The 22950-nt window shown below is 46.6% G+C and overlaps 1 protein-coding gene across 1 annotated transcript in view; it reads left to right on the top strand.

The window, feature by feature from the left end:
- Positions 1–22950, top strand: part of ABCC10 (ATP binding cassette subfamily C member 10) — a 609641-nt gene that overhangs the window by 387849 nt on the left and 198842 nt on the right. Inside the window, 1 exon segment of the mRNA XM_069608805.1 lies at positions 6142–6302. Within this exon segment, the coding sequence (XP_069464906.1) occupies positions 6142–6302 (161 nt within the window).

Raw genomic sequence — 22950 nt, forward strand, 5'->3', positions numbered from 1 at the left:
TGGCCATACTAGCTGGGTGCAGTCTTGTGGGATTCCGTGGTCTGGGTTTAGGTCACTGTGTGTCCTTCTGGAGTCTTCCTCGTCCTGGTAGTGGATCTCCTGGGGCAGGCCTTCCACCCTGGGGCATCTCCACAGGCCATTTAGCAAAAGGGTCTTCCATCTTTGTTTTGAATGCTGCGCCACTTGGAAGGCTGTTTGATATGATATGATCGGATATGGCATTTATAATGCGCCTATACACAAGTGTTTCAAGGCGCAACGAGGCAAGGGAGGGGGAACAAAGGGAGGACAGACAGCGATCCTACTAGGCCAGGTGTCATTCAGATCGCTCAAGTGCAAGGGAGGGGGAAGGGGGAAAGTGCGAGGGGAAGGTGGGAGGGACAGTGCAGTACATGAGTATAGAATAAAACAATAAGTAAAGGCCAGCAGGGGCAAGTGCAAAGGTAAGTGCAGACATGAGGGGTCAAGTGCTGGTAGTGGGACTGTAGGGATACAGAAACAGTCCCCAGGAGCGGGGCTTGCCAGGCAGGTAGCGCAGGTGTGTGTGACTGGAGGTGGAGGGGCCTGGGTCCGAGAACAGAGGGTGGCCAGGTGACCAGTGCAGATTCAGTTTCAGCCAGGAGGTCAGCAGGGGAGGGGAGGAGAAAAGGCAGAAGCAAAGAGAAAGGTTTTGAGGTGCTTCCGGAACTGGAGATGGTTCTCTTCAAGTTTCAGGGAGGCTGTTCCAGAGGGATGCTCCAGCCGAAGAAAGAGATCTACCACCAACTCGTTGCTTGGAGAAGCGACTGACCCTAAGGGAGTTGGAGGTGGATGAGCGAAGAGCTCGAGAGGGAAGATATTTAGGAAGAGAGAGTTGAAGGTATTGTGGCCCTTGGCCCCAGAAGGCCTTGTGGACAGTGCAGAGGGTTTTGAACTTGGTCCTCGCAGCCACTGGGAGCCAGTGCAGAGATTTCAGTCCCGGAGAGATACGATCCCTGGGCTTGAGGCCAAGGACAAGTCTTGCAGTCTTGTTCTGGATGAGTTGCAGAGGGTGGAGAGTAGAGGCAGGCAGATTTAGAAAGAGGCTGTTGCAGTAGTCCAGTCTAGAGAGAACCAGAGCTCTGGAGACAGTGAGCTTCTGGGGGAAGGAGAGGAAAGGTAGAATACCTCTGAGGAGGTGCAGCTGGTAGTGTGACTTCTTAGAGACGTCTAAGATGTGAGGAGAGAAGGAGAGTGTAGAGTCGAAGATGACCCCAAGGTTTTTGGCCTCGCAGGTAGGAGCAGGAGGAGGGCCAAGAGAGGCCGGCCAGAGAGCGACAGGAAAGGAGGGAGTGGGTGTACCAATGACAGCAGGACACTCAACATCCCCCAAATCTTTTTTTCAGGGCCATGTTTGATTGCCTTCATCATTGTCCTGCTGCAGGGGGCAGCTTTTGCTGGTTTTCAATCCACAGTTGCCATTTGTAGGTTCCTCCATTCTCCTGGAGCCGTCTTTGCTGCTGAGTCCACCTTTGGATGGTGGGTCCAACTCTTGTGAAGGACAATTGGCCTTCTATTGGACTGCAATATCAGCATTGGCTCAGGGTGCAAGTCCCTGGATGACCGGATGCTTTCAACTTTACTTACTATGCTGTTCTGCTTTCCTAGAATGCTTTTTCCCGGAATCAACACTGTAAGCACACTCTTCTGGGCCCTGGATTGGCAGGTTATTTAAGATATTCATCCTCATAGGTCCCCATTATAGTTGGCTTCTGCAGGTCCCCCTTTACCACAATTCACCATTGGTTAACATGGTCGGGTTGACTCTTGCTCCGGTTCTCTGCTTGTTGCAAACCCTATACTGTATCTCTTCTCCTGGGTCTCCCCTGGTGCCCCCGGGCGTCTGCTGTTTTCTCCTGGAAACCTGTGAGAAGGTTTCCATGGCTTTTCATTCTAACCTCAGGTCAGCCTACAGACCTTGTCCTTTCGTTTACAATGGGTCACATTGTTCAATTTAAGAACTCCTACAAGTGACCTTGCAAGATACTTGCCTGGACTGTGGCATTTTTTCTAGGGTCCCCACGTCTCCCTGGAGTTATTCATCAAGCCCTAGAGTTTTAGAGACGTTCCCTGATTTATTAGGTATTTCTAAATTTCTAATCCCTGCATAGAATATACATTGTATCATTGTGTGTTGCTATGGAGTCCCTCGTGGTGTGCAATATGTCTATCTGAGCCTAGGGACTGTCTCCTAAAACTAGACCCTGGACTTTGGTATGCCTCTTGCTCTGTCTGCATAGAACGTTGCGTCCCCTGCTCACTGGATCTAAATGTTAGAATTGTGTAATGTATATACACTATATAAGTCGGTCAAGTGGCACTTGCATGTTCATGATGCAAATCCACTGGAGAATCACCTCAACCCCAGTAGTTGCAAATCTTTTATTAGGTGTGCTCATCAATCAGGCGTGAAGCAAACTCTTCTCGAAGGTTTGCTAATTTGTTGTCTAGGGAAAAGTACTGTTAGACACCTGCCTTCCCATTTCCTTGTTGGCCTTTCTCGTACTTTCTTTGATCCTTTTTAGAGGTCTCGGAAACGTACACTTTCTTCTGTAGTTCTGGCTTTCTACACAATTGTGGTTCGCCTTAGTCTGATATTCTCTGTCCTGTATATTGTTTACTCTGGCGGTCTCTCTGAGCTTCATTTTATAACACTCTTTTTCTCTTAGGTTCCTTTCATCCTGTCTTGAATAGCTTGTCTGTTTTTCCTCTTTGCAGTGTATTGATATCAACATTCTCTGGTTCTCCTTCTTGGGGATTTCTATGAGTTTCTTTCTCACATTAATATCGCTCCTAAAGGTTTCTCTGTACTTCCAATCGCAATATTCTCTTTCTCTTATATTCCCTTCATTCTTTATTGAAGATTTGGGTACTTTCCCCTTTTCCCAGGGTAGTGTTATCGAAGGTTGCTTTCGATCCCTCTCAGGAGAGAAAGCAACCTGATTTAAGATCATCCGTTTTGTATTCATTTTTTCTTGACTTGCACTGGGACGTGTTACTTGAACTGTATAACGATTCCCTTTGGCCTCCTGGTCTTCCCATTACCTTCAACAACGTAGGGCAACGTCTCTGGGCTGATATCCAGTAATTATAACTAATAAAAAACAGAGAATGAATTTACAGCAAAAACATTTACAATGAAAAGTATTTCCTTTTTAAGGGGTTAAAACTGGTGGAGAGGGGTTGTGGTGAGTTTAAAAGCATGGGGAAATGGAGCGTTTGGAGGGACAAAACAAATAATTTAAAAAAAATTCGATATTGTTTCGTTATTAAAGTTTCACTGTAAATTCATTCTCTGTAATTTCTTTAAGATCACATAGAACCCTCCAGGCTCCGTGCCTGTCTGGGAGCTTCTCTCTCGCTCTTTGTTGCTGTTGGCTTACTGTCGCCGGTGTCCTCTTCCTGGGATTCTCTCTCGCAGCATCCCAGTGTTCCTGGATTGTTGCTCTGTATTTGGGAGGGTTTTCGATGTTGGTTTGTGGGCCACCTGCCAACCACGTATCCTTCGTGGTCACACCACCAACTCCCTTTCTGCCTCCTAAATCTGGGATACGCTGTGTCTGACGTCTTCCCCCGTAAGTGCAGCTCAAGCATGAATGTCGCGGGCTTGTTGGCTCGCTTCTGCTCTGCCTTCTTCAAGTGTTATGCAGGAAGGGGGCCTCCCTCGTCTGCAAAGATGTTTTCTCTCTCCACGTTGTTCGGCATGTACTCACTATTCAACGTACTCGTCTCAGTTGATTGGAGACTTGTATTTAAAGGGACACATTCTCTTTCTTCTTGATAATGGTATAGATTTACTTTTTCTTTACCCAAGTCTTGGGACATGTACGTTCTTGGTATTTTAGAAAGTCCCATTTATAGTATATTTATTTATTGAACATTTGTATGGTGCCTATACAGCATAAAGTGTTTCCAGGTGCCAATGTTTGTCATTTATGGGTAATGGTTTCTGGAGTTCCTCGCAGGGACGGGAGTCCTTGTCCCCTAAAGCGGAATCTCTCCCATTGAAGTCCCACTTGCCTCCACCACCCATAGGGAGGGTGTTGTGTAGCGGGTTCACCTCCCTAGCCTCTCAGGGTGCGGGGGGCTCTTCTTTAGGGAGAAGGGGCGAATTCCCTCGATTCGTTACTGACCTTATGCTGAATAATATACACTTTATTTATATAAGTTTGGTGTATTATTTTGTGGTGACTATTGTAAATAATTGTACCTCTCTGCTAGCCTTCCTCCTGCCTGAAGTTAAGCCTGACTACACTGCTACAGCTACCATTAGGAGAGTCTGTTCTTTCCTTTTGGGTGGCACATTGCTCTACCATTACGTTTGATGCTTACACCGCCCTCCCCAAAATCTCCCTAACAAATGGCATCACATCATCCCTGATCAACCAGGACATTACACTGGCGGCTACTAGAGGAGCATTTCACCACTATGCAAGACAGTTAGGGAGAGTGCCTGATAATCCCATGCCCAAAACACAACCTCTGTACAGATGATCCCTCTGTGAGGGGTGAAGTGTGCAGGAAGCTAAAAGGTGGTTATGGACCCTCCTGCATGGAAGAGATTACATATAACAGGGCATTTGACCCAGGGTCCTTCTTAATAGAGAGGCTCCCACACTCCTTTGTAATTTTGAAAAACTTGGGTTTTCACCCTAAGTAACCCAGGATAATCCAGACGTGGACCCCTTGCTCACTGTGACTTAGAGAGGCTCAGCTTCACCTCACTGAGGAGGCCCAACAAGGCAAAACCTGTCTGGGGTGGCTGATTTGTTCAGAGTGGAATTGCCTAGAATTTCGGTTCTGTACTGCCCTTGTGGGTGGGACAAAGACTGATATGCAGATAGTTATTTCTCCTTTGTCATGGGTGCAGTGAGCTAAAACGTGGTTGTATACCCATACCCTCCTGAGTGGAAGACATTACATAGAACAGGGCATTTGACCCATGTTTGTTCTCAGTAGAGGGCCTTCTACACTCCTTTGAGAGTTAGGGAGAGTTCCTGATAACCCCACGCCCGGAACATGACCTCTGTACAGATGATCCGCGTCACCAGGGGTGGTAATGCCAAGAATTCATCAAGTCCAGGAGAATCCATGCAGCATCCTGATGTGGTCAACATCAACCAATAAAGATTTAAGATTCAAGAGAGAAGAGCGCAGTGCTGTAAACCCCAAAGACGACATGTAACTGTTTCCCTCTATGGAAGCCTGACCAAGTTGTACTTACTTTAAGAATCCCACCCCGTGGGCTTGTTTAAACATAATTCCTGTTTTATTTTATTTAGTACCCACTTAAAAAATGTTGACCTTGCATTTTGGCTTCAAGTTCTCTGTCGATACCTCGGCCATTGCAGCTGCCTTTTATGTTGCTTTGTCTTGTTTGTAGGACCACCCTGTCTTGTTTCCTCTTTTTAATTAAGTGTTCATACTGTTAATCGTTTTGGACTCTAGCACTAGCACCTGAATTGGCCATAGAAAGTTGATCTCTGTAGCCTGGCCTTGATTGTTTCCAAACTAGAAGATGCTCCCTACATTTTCACACATGTAGCAGCCTAGTTGCTCATAATTAATTTTTAAAAAGAGGTAGTTTCTGTCTCTGCATTGTTTCTCCTCGGCTTGTTCTGGTGCTCTTTTTCCTCTTTTCTAATGGAAGCACCTGTTAATGTTCCCTGATCTCTTTCCCCATACCTAACACGGCCATGCCACCGCCTCAGCCATTCCCCATCTATCCTATCTTCCTATCCTGAGAAATGCTGTAACTTCCATTTCACCTCCCATCTTTTGTACTTTTGAACCTTGTGAGGCACTCGGAGACCTTTTTGGAAGGACCGAAGTGGACAAAAATTCAAGCAAAATAACTCTGCTCAGAGAATTAATTATACCCTGTTCAAATTTGAGCATTGCAATACAGATGCTGTTATGTTATTTGATAAACATGTTGATTGTATTCTCCAGGAAGTGCTTGTTCTCCAGTCCTTTTCCTCTTTTAGAATGGCATAACCTGTTCGTGATCCCTGATCTTCATGGTGGCCATGTTGCCTGAGTGCACGTCTGTGACTTTGTACAATCTTCATCCTTCAGCAACACTGATGCATCTGCAACCTTTTCCTGTTTTTCTTTTCTCAGGACTGGTGGGCTTGGCGCTCTCGTACGCCCTCTCGGTCACCAACCTGCTGTCTGGCCTCATCACCAGCTTCACGCAAACTGAGACCATGATGGTGAGCGTGGAGCGAGCCGAGGAATACTCCACAGACCTCCCGATGGAGCCGCAGACAGAAGAACTCCAGGTATTGATCCTGATCCTCTCTCTGTACATCAGCATTGCCTGGGGATGACGTTCTCCACATCAATCAATGTATTTGTATAGCGCTCTATCACTCAAGGCATCATGGTGCTCAAACAACTGATAGTCAGGATAGATGTAAACAAAACCCACGTGTCAAAGGGGGTAAGTATCTCTGAGCTTTATCTAAAGAGAAACATTTTAAGATGCTTTTTGAAGGATAAGAAATCCTCAATTTTTCTCAAATTTTCAGGCAGTGAATTCCAAAGCCTGGGGCCGGCCACTGAAAAGGTCCGACCACCCAAATGTTCTTTCTTATACTTGGGTATCTGAAGGAGTGCTGCATTAGAGGATCTCCAAGAATGCAGCGGGCTATGTCTAACCAGTTTCTCCTGGATGGCTAAGCATCCAGTTCCACATAGTGCACGGGGCATAATGCAAAGCGCTTTACACTGTGCCCGAGCTTCTACCGGGAGTCAATGGAGAGATTGTCTAGCGTTAGTTACTCCTGCTTTGGCTGGCAAGTTGGTAAGCAAACGCACTTCTGTGTTTGGTAGCACCTGCAGCGGCTGCATAAGAAAGGCAGGCTGGGCCAGGTAAACAGCATTACAATAATCCAGACTCCCATTAACACAAGCTGCCACTACTTAAGCATGAAATGTATCTGAAATAAACGGGAGGACTTTCTTTAGCTGTTTGAGCTTAACAAAGCCTGCACCATACACTGAGTAAACCTGCGCCTCCATAGACAGGGATTCCGAAAACGTTACACCTAAATCACGAACTGTCTTGTAAGGCTTAGGTAACAGGCCCAATGATGCGGGCCAAAAAGCATCGGACCATCCATCAGCAGCCCCTGTCGGGCCCAAAATCAGAATCTGTCTTCCCGCCATTCAACTTGAACCAATTTGACTCCATCCAGACTCGGACGGCTTCCAGGCAATTTTTTAGCTTATCTCTTACATCACCCTGCTTAGTGTCAAGTCTAAACCACATTTGTATGTCATCTGCATATGCGACGACTCTAAACCCAAACAGATGAATCAAGATCAGCAAAGGGCGAATATATAAATTGAAAAGCAGAGGAGAAAGAGCCGAACCCTGCGGAACCCCATAGGAGACCGAAACCGGAGAGGAGCCATAGGGTTGAAGGGAAACAATCTGTGAGCGAGAGGTCAAGAAAGCATTAAATCAATCCAGTGCTGCCCCAGCAAATCCTGCCTCCTTTAGCCTCGCCATCAATATTCCATGATCAATGGTATCGAAAGCAGCCGACGGGTCCAAAAGAATGAGACCTGTCGTGCTGCCCTCGTCCCTGATCATGGTAAGATCATCCAATACCGATACCATAACTGATTTGGTTCCCATCAAGGGGCAAAAGCCCATTTGGAAGCTATCTAAGATGTCTTGACTTTCCAAGAAAGTTCTTAATTGGGGGGGTCACTACTGCTTCCAAAACCTTCATAGGAAACCTTCATCCTTCCACAACCATACTAGTCTCTTCTAAGGTAAAGGCCAGTACTCTAATCATGATTGGACTACTATTTTAAAGGGATTGCATCAAAGTCCCTGCAAGATGGGACCTCTTCTGACGCGGTTTGCTGTCAGGCAGGTCTAATTCCTTGTGCATGGTGGGTATTAATGGGGATACAGGGTGCAATGGGTTGAAGGTCACTTCTGTGATACAAGGCAAGTTACAGAGGCACAGAGCATTGATGAGTGGATTTGTGTTTGGGAACTTACTACTCAAGCATATATGTTGTAGGATACCACGCCTGCCCTGATAATGCCTTACGCTAGGACTAGTAATCCCACTGATTTCCTAAACATCTGCTGTCCAGACCTCATGCAATCTAAACCTCGGCCTCAACAGACAGGAAATAGGTAGATTAACAGTATCATATCAGAAAATAAGGTGCAGGTGTGTGTGTGTTTGTTTTAGGTCCTATTTTCACCAGGAAGGACATTTTGAGTTGTTGGGCGCCTTCAGACCAATTTTGTAGGCTGTGGTGAAAAAAGTAGTATGCATGATCAGATGCCCTTTAAAATGGGTTGTACATTAAGCAGGTGTCACTAAGCGGCTCAGTTGCAGTCTTCCGGTTAGGGTTGTGTGAGGCAGAATGTACCATCTTGACCCTCTGCCTAGAAGCCCTGTCTCTGACATTTCCCATCAGGTTTAATCACCTTTGCCTCTGATGAGTGCTCATCAGCAAGGGGGATACCAAGTGTGCACCCTGAGAAGACCCTAGGTCCCGCAGGGGTCAGGGTACACCTAGCATACAGTTTTTCTGCGCAAGTCTCCTCTTGCAGCTGGCTGTGTGGATTGCACTAGTTTCACGATTCTAGAACTCCATGTATACAATAGAGTACCCAATCCAAGGGCCAGCCGTTCCTACAAGTGAGCAAATGGGATGTATATGTTGCGATATATGGGCACAGCCACGGTCTGCCTTGCAGAGTGAGGGTCACAGAGGCAGGAACCAGATATGACCAATTGTGTGAATTCCTGACTCCATTCTAGAGAACCTTAGTTGTGGCTTCCCCCACTGATGGGGTAGCTGCTGGAAGTTTTGAAACCCTCTGTCATTTGGACTTTAGTTCCCTCACCAGCCCTTCCAAGTGCAGGGTTTGCTAGCTTACCTTGCAACATTTGAAGAGGAGGAAAATACCACCCTGAAGATGGATCGTTAAGAGGCACTGCCAGAACATTTCCAAAGGCCACAAAATATCCACCTGCCACTCGCGAATAACGAGTAGTGCATTTTTGCTGCAATGTTCACATTAGGCAGGTCCTGATGGGCGCTGGCAGGTGCTTGTCAATGCCACTGCTGAAGCAGCTACCAAGGGCAGGCTCCAGTTGTGAGAAGGCCCCAGGAGACGGACTTGAAGGCATGGCTAGAGCGCATGAGCCTTACAGGCGTCTGCTGCCCCAGAAGGGAGGGTGTGAACCTCCAGCTACCCAGGGCAGGCTCCAGTTGTGAGAAGGTTCCAGGAGGCAGATTTGAAGGCATGGCTAGAGCGCATGCGCCTTACAAGCGTCTGCTGCACCGGAAGGGAGGGTGTGAAGCTCCAGCTACCCATGGCAGGCTCCAGTTGTGAGAAGGCCCCAGGAGACGGAGTAAAAGGCATGGCTAGAGCGCATGCGCCTTACAAGCGTCTGCTGCACCGGAAGGGAGGGTGTGAAGCTCCAGCTACCCAGGGCAGGCTCCAGTTGTGAGAAGGCTCCAGGAGGCAGATTTGAAGGCATGGCTAGTGCGCATGCGCCTTACAAGCGTCTGCTGCACCGGAAGGGAGGGTGTGAAGCTCCAGCTACCCAGGGCAGGCTCCAGTTGTGAGAAGGCCCCAGGAGACAGAGTAGAAGGCATGGCTAGAGCGCATGAGGCTTATAGGTGTTGGCTGCACCAGAAGGGAAGGTGTGAAGCTCCAGCTACCCAGGGCAGGCTCCAGTTGTGAGAAGGCCCCAGGAGACAGAGTAGAAGGCATGGCTAGAGCGCATGAGGCTTATAGGTGTCGGCTGCACCAGAAGGGAAGGTGTGAAGCTCCAGCTACTCAGGGCAGGCTCCAGTTGTGAGAAGGCCCCAGGAGGCAGACTTGAAGGCATGGCTAGAGCGCATGCGCCTTACAAGCGTCTGCTGCACCGGAAGGGAAGGTGTGAACTGGAGAGCTGTCCCTCCTGACTTTTGCAAAGCTTCTGTTTATGTTTGAAGATGGCACGTCTACTCATCTTATGATCGCATCGCTGGAAGGACACCACAGCTGTCACTCGAGGGGTTACTCATGGGCCCCATCCCCACCCCCCACCAAAGTCACTAGGCCCTTAGTTTTAGTACACCCCCAAGGCTACTATTCCAATATGGGAATGGGCTGCCTTTGATGCAGGCTAAAACGCCCCAGGCACATATCATTTGCATCACTGTCACTTATTGCAAATGTCAGGATTTGTATCCAGCAAATACCCTTGGGAAGCAGTTTCACTTCTGTGTTTGTGCTGCCCCCATCACACGGAAGGCGAGATGGGGATTTACCTGTAAGGAGACTTGTGTTTATTGCATGGGAAATCTGAAAGAGTTCCAGAAAGGAAGCTGCATTGATATATCCTACATAGCACACTCAGGGCACATCTGCCTCGGCCACACGGTTTGTCCGAAATATTCAATTATTATTGCTGAGCCCTCCTGTTTCCCCCATGCCACGCATGTGAAAGTCCACCAGTCCTGGGTTTTCCTGGAATTCTGGAAAATATAGTTTCCCTAAATTTAAAAGATCAATGGCAAAACCTACAAGTCAGAACATTCAACGGGAAATGACAGGACTGTGAACATCTCGAGCATGGCCTGGGGGATCATGAAAACTCTGTTGTTGGGGATACTTAATCCAAACTACATGAGTTTACAGATGTCTTTTTAACTGCATTCCCATGTGAATAGTTTGTTGGTTGAGATACAGTCTTTTATGCTTCAGTGAGTGAATGGGTGAGCTTGTGAGCGAGTGAGTTTGATAAATGAGTGAGCGAGGCAGCCAGTCAGTGAATCAATGAGTACATAAATGAATAGAGTGATGGAGGATTCCAGCGGCTGTCTGCCATTCAGGTATTGAATCAGAGCTCTATAGTTCTCCTGTGGTGAATAATTCATCCCCTGAAATGAAAACGATAGAATGCAACTCCACTGCGAGAGCCCAGGGCTAAACTCAAGTCAAACCTCCCCCATGGCTGAGACAGCAACATTGATGAGTGCTGTGTAGTCCGGACATGTTGCTTCATATTGAAGCTGGGCCGAGCAGAGAAGGATCATGGCGGAGATTAAGAAAAAACATCACAAGTAGCATTTCTGGTAACGCTCAGCGGTACAGTGTTCAAGGTACGGTACACACATGGAAAGTGTTGAAGGAATAGCTGCAGATTGTTTCTTTGGACTACATCATCGTCATTGTTCACCCAGGCGTATTGCTTTCTCTTTGCTGTTTCTTTATGACTCTCTCAGGCTTTCTGTTTCTTTCCTCACTCTTTCTCTCTGACCTCCTCTTCTGCTATCCATCTCTTTTGCCCTCCCTCATTCTTCTTGCTTTCTCCTTCTTTGTCTTTCTGTCTGACCTCCTCTGCTGCTTGCCATATTTAACCTGCCCTCGTTCTTCAAGCTTTCTCCTCTCGATGTCTTTCCCTGTGACCTCCTGTTGCTCTCTATTTCATGCTCCCTCTCACTTTCACCTTCTCTCAGTCTTTCACTCTGACTTCTTATTGCTCTCCATCTTTTCCACCATCCCTCGTTCTTCTCGCTTTGTCCTTCTCCATTTCTCTGACCTCTGGTTGCTCTCCATGTCATGCTTTCACCCTCCCCGATTCTTATTGTTCATCCTCTGGCTTTCTCTCTAACCTCCTGTTGCTCTCCATCTTTCACCCTCCATGGTTCCTCTCACTTTCACCTTTTTTGTCATTCTCTCTGACCCTCTCTTTCTTTCCCACTGACGTCCGCTGTTGCTCTCTTTATCTTTGACCCTCATTTGTCTGGTCTCCTTCAGTCTTTCTGTCTGACCCCTTCTGCTGCTCTGAAAGTTAATTACTCTTATTTACTCTCCCTGCCGCTCTTCTTCCCAGTAAGTGGGTGCATAAGAAATTTGGACCATTTATCTGGCACCTGGAATTCAGGCCAACTCCTCAAATAGTTCCAGCACCTCCCTGGAATTCCTACCCAGACTATGAACATATAGGAGAAGTTGGTCTGCATAAATAGAGAACATGGCACTACTCTGCCACACAGATTCAGTCATCCGCAAGTTTGGTCTAAAACTAGCAAGTGTGAAAAACCTAAGGGTCTTTCCCAACCTACTTCCCGTGGATCTTCAATGCAGGTGGCCATGGGCGGGCCATCGCTATCGAATCCCAAGAATCGCAACCCTCGGGGTGGACAAAACGAGGATCACCTGGGTAGAGGGCCCTTTGGGACTGGGGAGGGAATACCAGAGGGTGTGACACGGTATCCCCCCCCTTCTTGATAATGGCCTTTCCAACCATCCCTCAGCCTTTATTGGGTATATTCAAGCACAAACTCCTCCTTTCCCTAAACACCATTCAAATACTGAGACGAAGAAGAAGAAATCAAGAGATTTCCCATGAGAAACATCACTATGGCACTGGGACGAGGAAGATGCCGATCAAGGCACACCAACTTCACCAATAGACATGTCCTACTAACGATGCCAGGCAGGGTCAGGCAATTGACTTCAACTATGCCCACCTGCAGCCTGTTAAGTATTTAGATGGATATAAAAGGAATACGCATGCTTGGCAAAATGAGCAGGTTGGAGAACGAGTTGGAGCATGAGTTGGAGAGCGAATTGGAGTGCGAGCTGGAGGCAGTATCGCAGCAGAACCAGGATTCAGGCCAAGGGGAACGGGATGCTGATAGGCTGTCTGGTGAAGCCGAGCAAAGTGTGGCGAGGGAGCCGTGTCTCCAGGGAGCCGGAGGTTTCCGCAGGAGAAAGCCGCTTGAGGAACAGCTAAGGGCTTAGTAAAACCATTCAACTGAGACAGTACAAGACTCCACTCTTAGTATAAGACTGTACCACCTGAGCATATGGTAGTGTAGACAGAGCACCCAGGCTTATTTTAGGAGGGAGGGCTGTAGGAAAGTACACTGAACCTGTAGTATACCAAGGATCAATAGAAACACTTGCACCAGAAGTATTCTAAACAATACAGGTTTATTATAAATACAGTTAGGTCAAGTTAAGTCTTGGGGTAAGCACTTTGTCATAGTCATAAACACATTATAGAAACACAACACAATGCGTGTGCATAAACCTTCTTCAGAATACCTAACAGTAATTTCAGGGAAGTCAAACCATTTCATACACATTTAGTATAGGCAACACCTGTTCATGGGGAGTAAGACCATTAGTTACTTTTTGATGACTTTACTGCAAATCAAGGGTAGTAGACCCTGTCAGTTATTCAGTGGCACTCAATAAAGGAATCACATAGTAAACCAACCATGTTATTGGGCTACTTTTCTGAATAGTGGAACACAGATTCAAGGAAAAACATATACCTAAAACTACATTTATGATAGCACACAATTATACTAGGTAAGACCTTTTGGTGTAATATTCAATTACAGTTACTTTTCAGATCAGTGGAACACAGATTAAGGTAAGAAAGAACTCTTTACACTAATTTAGGATTGCACCAGGCAGACTAAGGTCAGCTACACCTACAGAACACTTTTTAAGAATGGCACACAGCTTTTCTAGACAGGTACAACCTAATGTTGTAATCTACTGTTACAGTTGCTTTGCAGATCAGACGAACCAGATTGAGGTAAGCAATAACTCTCTAACTTATATTAGGATGACACACAGCTATTCCACGTAAGTAAAACCTATATACATTTTAAAGGAGCTACCAGCAACAAAAAGGTAGGTATAAACCTAAGGCAGACTTATTCTTGACAGGCTAACTGCAGGTCAGTGGAATCAAAACTCAATGGGGCACTCATACTTTTATATCCCAACAGGAATAGTAAAGTTAAGCCAACAGCATTACTAGTGGGGAAGAAGCACAACCCATTCACAGATAAAATAACCTTATATATACTTTTCAGAATGGCAAAACTCATCCAAGGAAAGAACTTTTGTAACGTTTCCCTCTCAGAGTGACAGTTACCAACCAACTCTTTCACAAGTAAGTACTTTTAAACATTTGTTGTTCTTTTCAAGACAGAACCCTTTACCTATCCAGTCCTTCCCTATTCTATTGCACAAGTTCACTCTGGGGCAGAAGAGGGACTCTAGTGGTCTATGTGCCAGCTGTAGGCAGGCTGAGATATGGGTCAGTTGCAGGCAAAAGTCAGAGTTCCACAGGAAGACTGTTCAAACAAGTAAGTAGTTCACTTTAAAGTTAGTTAGGGTCCAGGGACTTCTGAGAAGATACTCTAGGATTCCAGCAGTGGGCCTGGGTGAACTGGATGAGAGGACTCCAAATTACAACAAACACCCCAAAGCTTGACATAAATCACACAGGCTTAAGGTTAGTAAATACTCCAGCCAACACATTACCTCAGCACAGAAGAAGAATTGCAGCAGGGGAGACTTCGGGATCTGCAGCCAAAACTCAGTCGATGGATTCCTTTGTCATGAAGACGGAAGACAGGACTTTGGAAGGGCTTTTGCAGCAAGGATCAACGGGGAACGCTCCAGGTAAGAGCTTCTTCGTGGCTGGATGTGGCTCTGTGGTTTTGGCGCCCTTTTCACGAGCCAGAAGAAGACTGAATATCGCTGGTCGAGTTCTCGTCACTTACAAGGTCCAGCACTCTGGTGAGGGGCCGTTTCGGACTCGATTCATGTCTCTGGAGGTGTTAGGGAGAATTCTCTGTTTAGGCTGAATTTCCTAACCTAGTGAGTCCCCCAGCGGCTTTGCTGGATTTTTGGGGTTTATTTTTTTCTCCTGCCAAGAGTGAGACTCTTTTACCCTCACTCTTGGACATGATTTGAGTGTGTTCCTTTGACTCTAGATGTGTTTAATGGGCTATGGGGTCTTTTACTCCATAGGGCTTCATGTGTTTTTGTGATGTGTGTTACACAGCACCCTCAGTGCAGTAACACAGGGGTGTCATAGTGACCCCCCTGTATAGACTCCATACACTGGGACTGACTACTGTCTCCCAGGGCATGTAAAGTCACCATTGACTTTACTAGTCTTGAATTCTGAACAGAACCAGTACAAACCATCACATTGTGGACGTACTGGCTGGGGCAATTCGATTGCCCCGGGGTCTGTTAGTGGAGGGGGCACGTCTCCGTCCCCCCTGATCGAGTTTTGGCTGGTGGCAGTGGATACTACTTTTTATATTCAACCGCAAATATTTCTCTATGGGATTTTCCCATTGTTCGAGGCTACTATGTTTATTTATTTAATTACGATAGCCTCGAACATACCACCGGTTTATTTATTTAGTATTAATTCTCCGGTTGGTATTTTCTGCCAAAACTCGTTTCTAAAATGGCATTTGTGTTCTCTTCTGTGACTCCAACCCAAGTCGAGCCCTTTGTTCCACTTTTTGGCGGGCTTCTCCACAGAAGTCCTCCAAAGTGGTGCCCCTCTGTCTGGGGTACTTAGGAGGGGTGGAGGGGGATTTAGGCACCCTGGACTGAGTTGCCTAGGCAACTCAAGTCGCACTCCGTCCTGATTGGCCCAAGTGGTGAGCCGGCACTTAGCATGTTTGAGTGACAGCTAGGCTGGGTGAATGGGGGTTTTCTGCATAAAAGCAGGGCTTTGGGGACTGGAACTTCAGAAGTCGCCACAGGACCTAAGAATCTGACGAGGAAGAAGCTGAGCCGACCTGCCACGACGACACCACCGGTGAAGCCCTGCTGGACGTCTCACCACTTTTCCCAACGACAGAGGAGATCTCCCGCCGGAGAGTCTTCTTCCTTTGACTGGTGGGGATAACCAGTTTCACCGTCTTTTCGCCTTCCCGATGCATCTCGTGGCCGCCTTGCCTGTACCAAGCACCCCGGCAACCGGAATACCACGTTTTACCACAACCGCGAAATAAAGGGTAATACCTTTAACCGGAAAACTCCGCAGCTGGTTTCTTCCCTGGCAGTGCAACGACCTTCATCTTTCCTCCAAGTCGAGATCTTCTCTTCCCCTGGACGACGCCGAGACTTGCACCCGCTGCCAGGAACAACTGCCACCGCTGGAGGATCCTTCCCACTTAAGGTACCGTGTTCCGCCTGGCTTCCCTTGCCACCGACTGTACAGAGTAGATTTAGCCCCCGGCTTTCGAACCTGGGTTAGCCTGGGACACCCTGGCTAAACTTTTCTGAGCCTCTCTAAACTCTTTTCGAACACTCTGCAAGACTTTCAAAGCCAAGTGTAACTGTGTGATCTTGGGCGCATTTGTGCTCTGCTCTCTCTAAGAGGGGGCCCAGCCTATGGACTTTGGCTCACCAGTGACTTTTGCTCTTCTGCCTTGCTAAAAGTGTTCCTAAATCTTAGAGTGGTGTATCTTCACATATTCTGCCTTTTTCCCTCCCTTTTTCATGAACTTATTGGAGTGCCATCTATAGTTAAGCGCTCACTTCTGTCTGGAAATAAGTGGTGTTAACTAAGACTTGTCTGATAAGGAATAAGGGTTGTATATATCATAATAGTAACTGTGTTTAGAGTGTTTTACAAATAAGAGTGCTGGAGTGTTTCAAACAGTGTGTGTTTAAATAAATAATTATATACTTTGATACCAAAGCTCTGGTCAGTGTTTGCTTGTGCTATTGTATCTGAGTGCCTATTGTGTATACTTTGCATACTGTCTAACTCTTCTTGAGGGAAGTCTGACTGCTCAGCCACAGCTACCAGGTAAATCTGGGTGGCACAGACTGCTACCAAGTGGGTTTACTGCTAACACCTGTAGTCCTAAATCTTTTGCAGTGTTCCCTAAGGGATCTGCACAGGTTTCTGCCTAACAGGAGGTCCAGTAAGATGCCAGCAAAGTTTCAGCACTGCACAATGGCTCGAGGTCCCAGGGTATTGCAGCCACACAAGGTGGCAGCACAATGTGGTATGGCTCAGAATGCAGGTCTTCTCGAGTCTAGTGGATCTGACCAGGCTCCGGGTCAGGGTTGTCATTTTCCGAGTGCCCAGGTCGCTTGGAAGGAAGTGTAACAGCAGGCTCCGGTTACACAGAAGCCTCTCCATTTGCTGGAAATTATCTGTCGCATTTTCTTCTTCTTCCTCTTTGGATTTGGTTCCAGTGGTGGACTAACTCTCTGTGCATCCAGGATCAGACTTTTATGTAGGAACCCAGCCAATCAAACAGATGTGCAACATTCAGACTTGGGGCGGGGGGGAGAAGGAGGGGCAATCCTTTTAGGACAGCCAGCCTCCCAGTTTGAACTGGATTCATGCAGTCTGGCTGGAAGACGAAGGGCTGCAGAGTTTTGGACTCCTCCATCGCGTCCTGCTTTCACAGACACTCTGGAGCAGGGGCGGGCTTGACCGAGGTCTCCCACCAAAGATAGAAATCATACAAAAAACGTTACCACCCTGGAGGGCAGGGGAAGATCCAAGAAAGGACAAGGAATGCTAAAATGGCAAACAAAAGAAAGACAGGGGCCATTTTGGTAAAATGAGCACCCATGGGTGCCGTTTCCCCGGGCTGTGGAAACATTCTACGATAAAGGTGCACTGAATTAGTAAAAAGGTTCACTGCCTCCAGCCATTTAAGGTAAGCGTGTCCCTGTAACAGAATTGTTACAGTGCTAGTGAGAAAGGGGATACATTGTATCTCCCCAGCACTCCACATACCGCTGGTGTGCTGGTTTCACCTAACAAAATGTAGAAGGGATAGAAAGATCCTTTCTATCCTTAGGAACGGTAGTTCCCACAAGGTTAGCCAGAGAAAGTAATGGGGGAGCCCAAAGGACAACCCTGTAACAATAAATGGGAATATACCAAAAGTTTTAAAGAGGATAAAACTAAAAGACACTATCGAAGTCTTAAAAATGACATCCATAAAAAGAGTAAAAGGATCTGAGAGTGTGGAAAATTGGCAAGTGAATCCTAAGAACTTGTGGAACTTTCTTACCCTAAGTGTCTTGAATTTGGGGAAGGGAGCTGTGGACGAACTCCATTTTCACATTGAAATTTGCTTTGATCACTGTTGCGTTGGCCAAATACCGCACACCCTATTACTTTTTAGAAGTGAGGGTAAGCATAGGTTTTGACTGACGGACTTGGATGTCCCATTTCATTAGGGCTCATTCCCACCCTAGAATTATGGCAAGATAAGTATTGTTCCATCCTGACCACCAAAAATAAAGGTTTTCCAAATCTATCTATTTGGCTGTGTCATCTCTTGATACCTTGCCTGTCTCACACAAGCCATCAGCTCCATAATCAGTACGAAGATTGACAACGATTGAACACCCCTGCCTAGTTCCCCTATCTATGGGCCACCTTCAATCGGCATCATATTACTCTTATTTCTAGCAACAGGATCCATACAGCAGTGACACATCGGGTGAACACATGTTCCATCGCAATCCTAAACCGAACTCTACTCAATCAGACGCCTTGTTCTGGTCAAGGCTTACAACTGTATAATCTTTGTCCTCAGTATCAAGATGGTCTAGCAATAAAACAAGCAGGTGAAGGTTCTGCCTGGTATTTCTGCCGGGAAGGAATATGACCTGATGATCATAAAGTATTAATACATTTTGAATGGTGGCCAGCGAACACCTACCTTCATATCTTGCTATCTCCATTAACTTATTGGTCTGGCCCCCATTCTTTTGCATCCTTGCTGAGCTTGAGAAGGCCTGTTTGTCTTCTCCCAAGGATTCCTGGATGTCCCACTTTTAAAGGTCCAGTTCTCCATTGCCAACAACCTAGCAGAAGCATTTCATTATATCTCTTGTAAAACTCTACTGGAAGGCTGCCTCCTCTGGCATTTTCCCAGCACTTACATTCTCAATCCCGCAATAAATCTTAATTTGGCTCAATGGGGCTTATAACTCCTCTCTGTCCTTCTGAGCCAGCATGGGAAACGCGCCTCATCCAGCATACCTTGAAATTGTGAATCCGTCCAGATTTTCTGAGGATTCAGTGCCTTGTAATATTCTTTGAATACCCTTGTTTTCCCTGTTTGCTCCAGGGTTCACTCACCCTGCGCATTCTAATCATTCTAACTCGCCGTTGAAGGATATTTCTGATGGGGAGCGTGTATAGTCCCCAATCGCATGCCTGCATACTCCCAAACATCCTGGCGGCCACTTAATCAGTCAAGGCGGCCAGGTTCATGTTTTGCATGCCTCTTTAGGGTTTTTTAATCTCGTTTGGTTTCAGCCTTGAATCCCAGATACCATTTACAGGAATGTCATATTGGGTCTAGTCAACTGTGCCCTTGCTCGGAGGCAGGCAGTAGAATTGACCATTTAAGGTCCTATTCCTATCCCACTCATTCTCTCATGGAAACCGTGTCTGGTTGGTGGAAGCCTTTGTATACCTCCAGTGGGGTACAAAGTGCTGCATCCCAAGGGAATCCTTGTATACATCCTGCCCCAAGTCCAAAAAGCCAGAGTCGGAGACTCACACAGTGGAACCTGGTGCCTTTGAACCTGACGACTTATGGTACTTCAGAGAACGCATTTGCTATTTGTATCCCTGATGTGGCTCAGATAAGGGCTCATCAGGAAAAAGCTACGTAAATTTGTTGAGGGGATATCGCAGAATACTCCGAAGCTCTTGTGGAATCTAACATGAAGATTTACTAGATACGACTAGCTGGTAAGATAGACGTCCCATCCCCCTCCCGAGATCTGCCAAGTGATTCATGTAGGTGGTAGTAACATGCAATACGCTCCATTATGGGCTACCAGCAAACCACATTTTAGATCTAGAAAGAAGTAGAAATGCAGTCCAACCTTTATGCGTATTAAAACACATTGGGCTAGATTCTCCAAACATTTGTTTTGCACCAAAAAAAGGAGCAGACTAGTTCCCAATCTGAAGGAGTGCATTTTCCAGATGCCCTTTTTGTGCAAGTAAGGGGCGTTTCTAGGCATTTAGAAGCACATCCTGAGCTTTTAAATGCCCTGAAGTAAGGCTCATCCGCGTGCACCTTTTGAAACAGGCGCAGGGAGATGCGCACATTTACGACAGGGTTATTTGTGACTTAAATATCTTTTCACCTAGAACACTATAATCTTCTAATCAATTGGCATAATAAAAATTCCAGTTCAATGTTTAAAGGAACAGCCAACTGGATCCTTTCCTAGAACTGATGTTGATGCCTTTGAGATTTTAAGAGGTTAGCTGTACTGTGTCAATGCACATTGATTACTTCGCATTGTAATAACATTACTCCTAGGTATACGAATGAGCGAAAAGTGGATGGAAGTCAATGGAGATAGAAATGCACATATTTTACCTTGGCTTCAGCATAAGAGTTGAGCAAAGTGTCACTATGAATCGAACCTTGAAGCTGCTTTGAATACACTTTTACTAAAGGAAACCAAAGGCAGGCCCTTGTATCCCAGGCAGCTAACGACCTACAATTAATCTCCCCGTTGAGAGAAACATCATTAAACAACCGGTCAACAGAGAACTACAAGCCATTGGTTAACCTAAACAGCTTTTCCTCCTTAAATTGCCTATCGGTTCGAGGAAGGCTTTGGACAGGTGGGCTTTGAGAAGCCCTGTTGACACTGTTCTATCTTTCATTTGCCATTTGGCAAGGACAGCGTCCAGACTGATTCTTGTAAACCGTGTTGGACCCCAATTGGGTCTTGCAAAAACAGTCCGCTAGAGACTTTTTTCTTCGTCCAGTGAAGAATTACGGTGCCATGTGGATAGGTTGCTGCCGGTTAGGGCTACTTGGTGCATAAAAGGTTGGGACCTGCAATGACACCCCTCCTAATCCCATCTCCCGGGTCATGACCTGAGTTCAGTGAAGAGTTCTACCTGTCCAATACCCCATCCCTAGTGCTTCTATGCTAAGCCAAGGACATCCACATCACCGACACAGATCTATAAGTTATTGGCAATGGTGGTACCACAGGAAACTCAAGGGTTCCCTTGATATTAAACCCAGGCAAGGTTTGAGGATCAAAGGAAACCTTCTCCTAAGTAGGCTTTATCACTTCTTTCTGTTATGGAAGATTAGATCATACAGGATCAAACGTGCTAGAGTGGAACCCAAAGGGAGGAGAAAGAATGAGCACACGTGGTAAGCAAACACTGGCAAAACAGAAGGGGCTGCAAAGTGCACGTGTCAGGCCCCTTCCGCAAACTGGGAACCTTGTGCAAACCTACTAGGACTTTACTAAAGATCCATTGGTCGCAGAGAGCTGAAGCTTGTGGTGAAGGGACCTATGAAAGCCGACAAAACATGTGGGGAAAGAGATCCATGAAAGTGGACAGGACTCGAGGAGACCAGTCTAGAGCTCACAAGGAATGCGAAATTGGGCAGGTTTTCCACCTGGCACCAAAATAGGTGCTAGACTTTTTATAGCTTCAGACCCACATTGAAGAGAGTTGCTAAGATAGACAACCCTCCTGAGCAATGAAACGCTGCACACATACTAATGACAAGTAAGGCTAATTAGATGAATACTTGTGGTGAAGGCTATATAAAACCAGAGGAGCTAGATTGGAGAAACTTGAAAGAAAACCTGTTAAAGGTCTTAAGGCTGCTGAAGTTCAGGGCCAGGCTTCTCTTCTTCAAGCTCAGTGAATGCCCCAGGAGAGGGGCACCCTTGAGGGTCCTGTCAAAGGCCTCAAGGCTTGCTGGGGTGAAGAGGTGCTCATTCCCTTGATAATAGGTAGGATGCTATACCTGGTAGAAGGTCAGAGGGGGCATGATATCTCTTACTGATATTGGGATGATCACTTTATCCCTTAAAGTGAATTGGGACTCTATGACCTTGCATCAGGAAGAAGTGAGCACAGCTCTGTCCTCCTAGTGTAAATTACGAATTGAGAGCTGGGCGCTACACCCCAGTGAATATTATCTGTGTAAAAGAAGTGGTAAGGCACTCTATCACTGTGACACAAACCTGAGCCAAAAAGCATCTGGGTGCTATGTGCCTGTGACTGTCACATGAGCCAAGAAGTGTCTGGGAGCTGTATCCCTGTGACTGTAACCTGAGCCAAGAACCGTCTGAGTGCTATATGCCTATTACTGTAACATGAGCCAAGAAGCGAGTGGGTGCTATATGACTGTGACTGTAACATGAGCTAAGAACATCTGGGAGCTGAATCTCTGTGACTGTAATCTGAGTCAAGAAATGTATCCTTCTTATATGCATGTGACTATAACTAGAGCCAAGAAGAGTCTGGGAGTGTGAGGGAGAGGGTGCAAAAATAAATCTGAAGGAAGAAGAGGATGAGGGAGAGGTGAAGGAGAAAGAGGGGAGGAAAGATAGATATTGGGAGACAGGGTAAGCAAAGACAGAAAGATAAGCAGTGGGAGAGAGTGACAGACCTTGCCATAGTGCAAAAGGCAAGCAAGGGATAGTGAGGGTAAGTGCGAGTTGAGAGGGTGAGATGGGCTAATGGGTGTTAGGAAAGATTTCTGTTTTAGCAACTTTCCCTCCATAGTTCTAAGGACCCCCCACACATGTTGCTTTTGTTTTTTAATCTGTCCTGACTTTTTACAGGGAAGTGGCCTTTTGCTCTTTTTGTTATGTTGGAAACTATGTGGGTGGGATGGTTTTGTCTGGCCCCACTCCACATCCATGGTGCCAGTGAGTCTAGGTGTGGGGCATGAGTGAAACCAATAGTTGTCCCTGATTGGACAACTACTGGCTGTCTGAATGGTTAAGATCCTTACCATTGGTGGGTTTGGCCAAGATGAAGTCTCTTGCAGCCATTTCTTCAGGTCAGCGTTGGAGCCAAGCATCCCTCATAGAAGAACAGCCGAGTGAAGATCCGAAGAAGACTCCTGAAGAGACCCAGCATCCCTTCCTGCATCGATCCTGGTGAAGCCATATTGTACTACCTGATCTGCCACGTACCTGTGCGGTGCTTCAACCCCTGGACTGGTGGGACCAACCAGTCTCGACATGTTCTCGAAGATCCGGCCGGCCTGAGCCATCATAAGTGTCCATGGACCACCCGGTGGACTGACCAGCTCTCCAATGGGCTACCTCGCTAG

Source organism: Ambystoma mexicanum, chromosome 4q, assembly GCF_040938575.1.
Source record: "Ambystoma mexicanum isolate Mex_15411 chromosome 4q, UKY_AmexF1_1, whole genome shotgun sequence".
NCBI classification, from domain to species: domain Eukaryota; kingdom Metazoa; phylum Chordata; class Amphibia; order Caudata; family Ambystomatidae; genus Ambystoma; species Ambystoma mexicanum.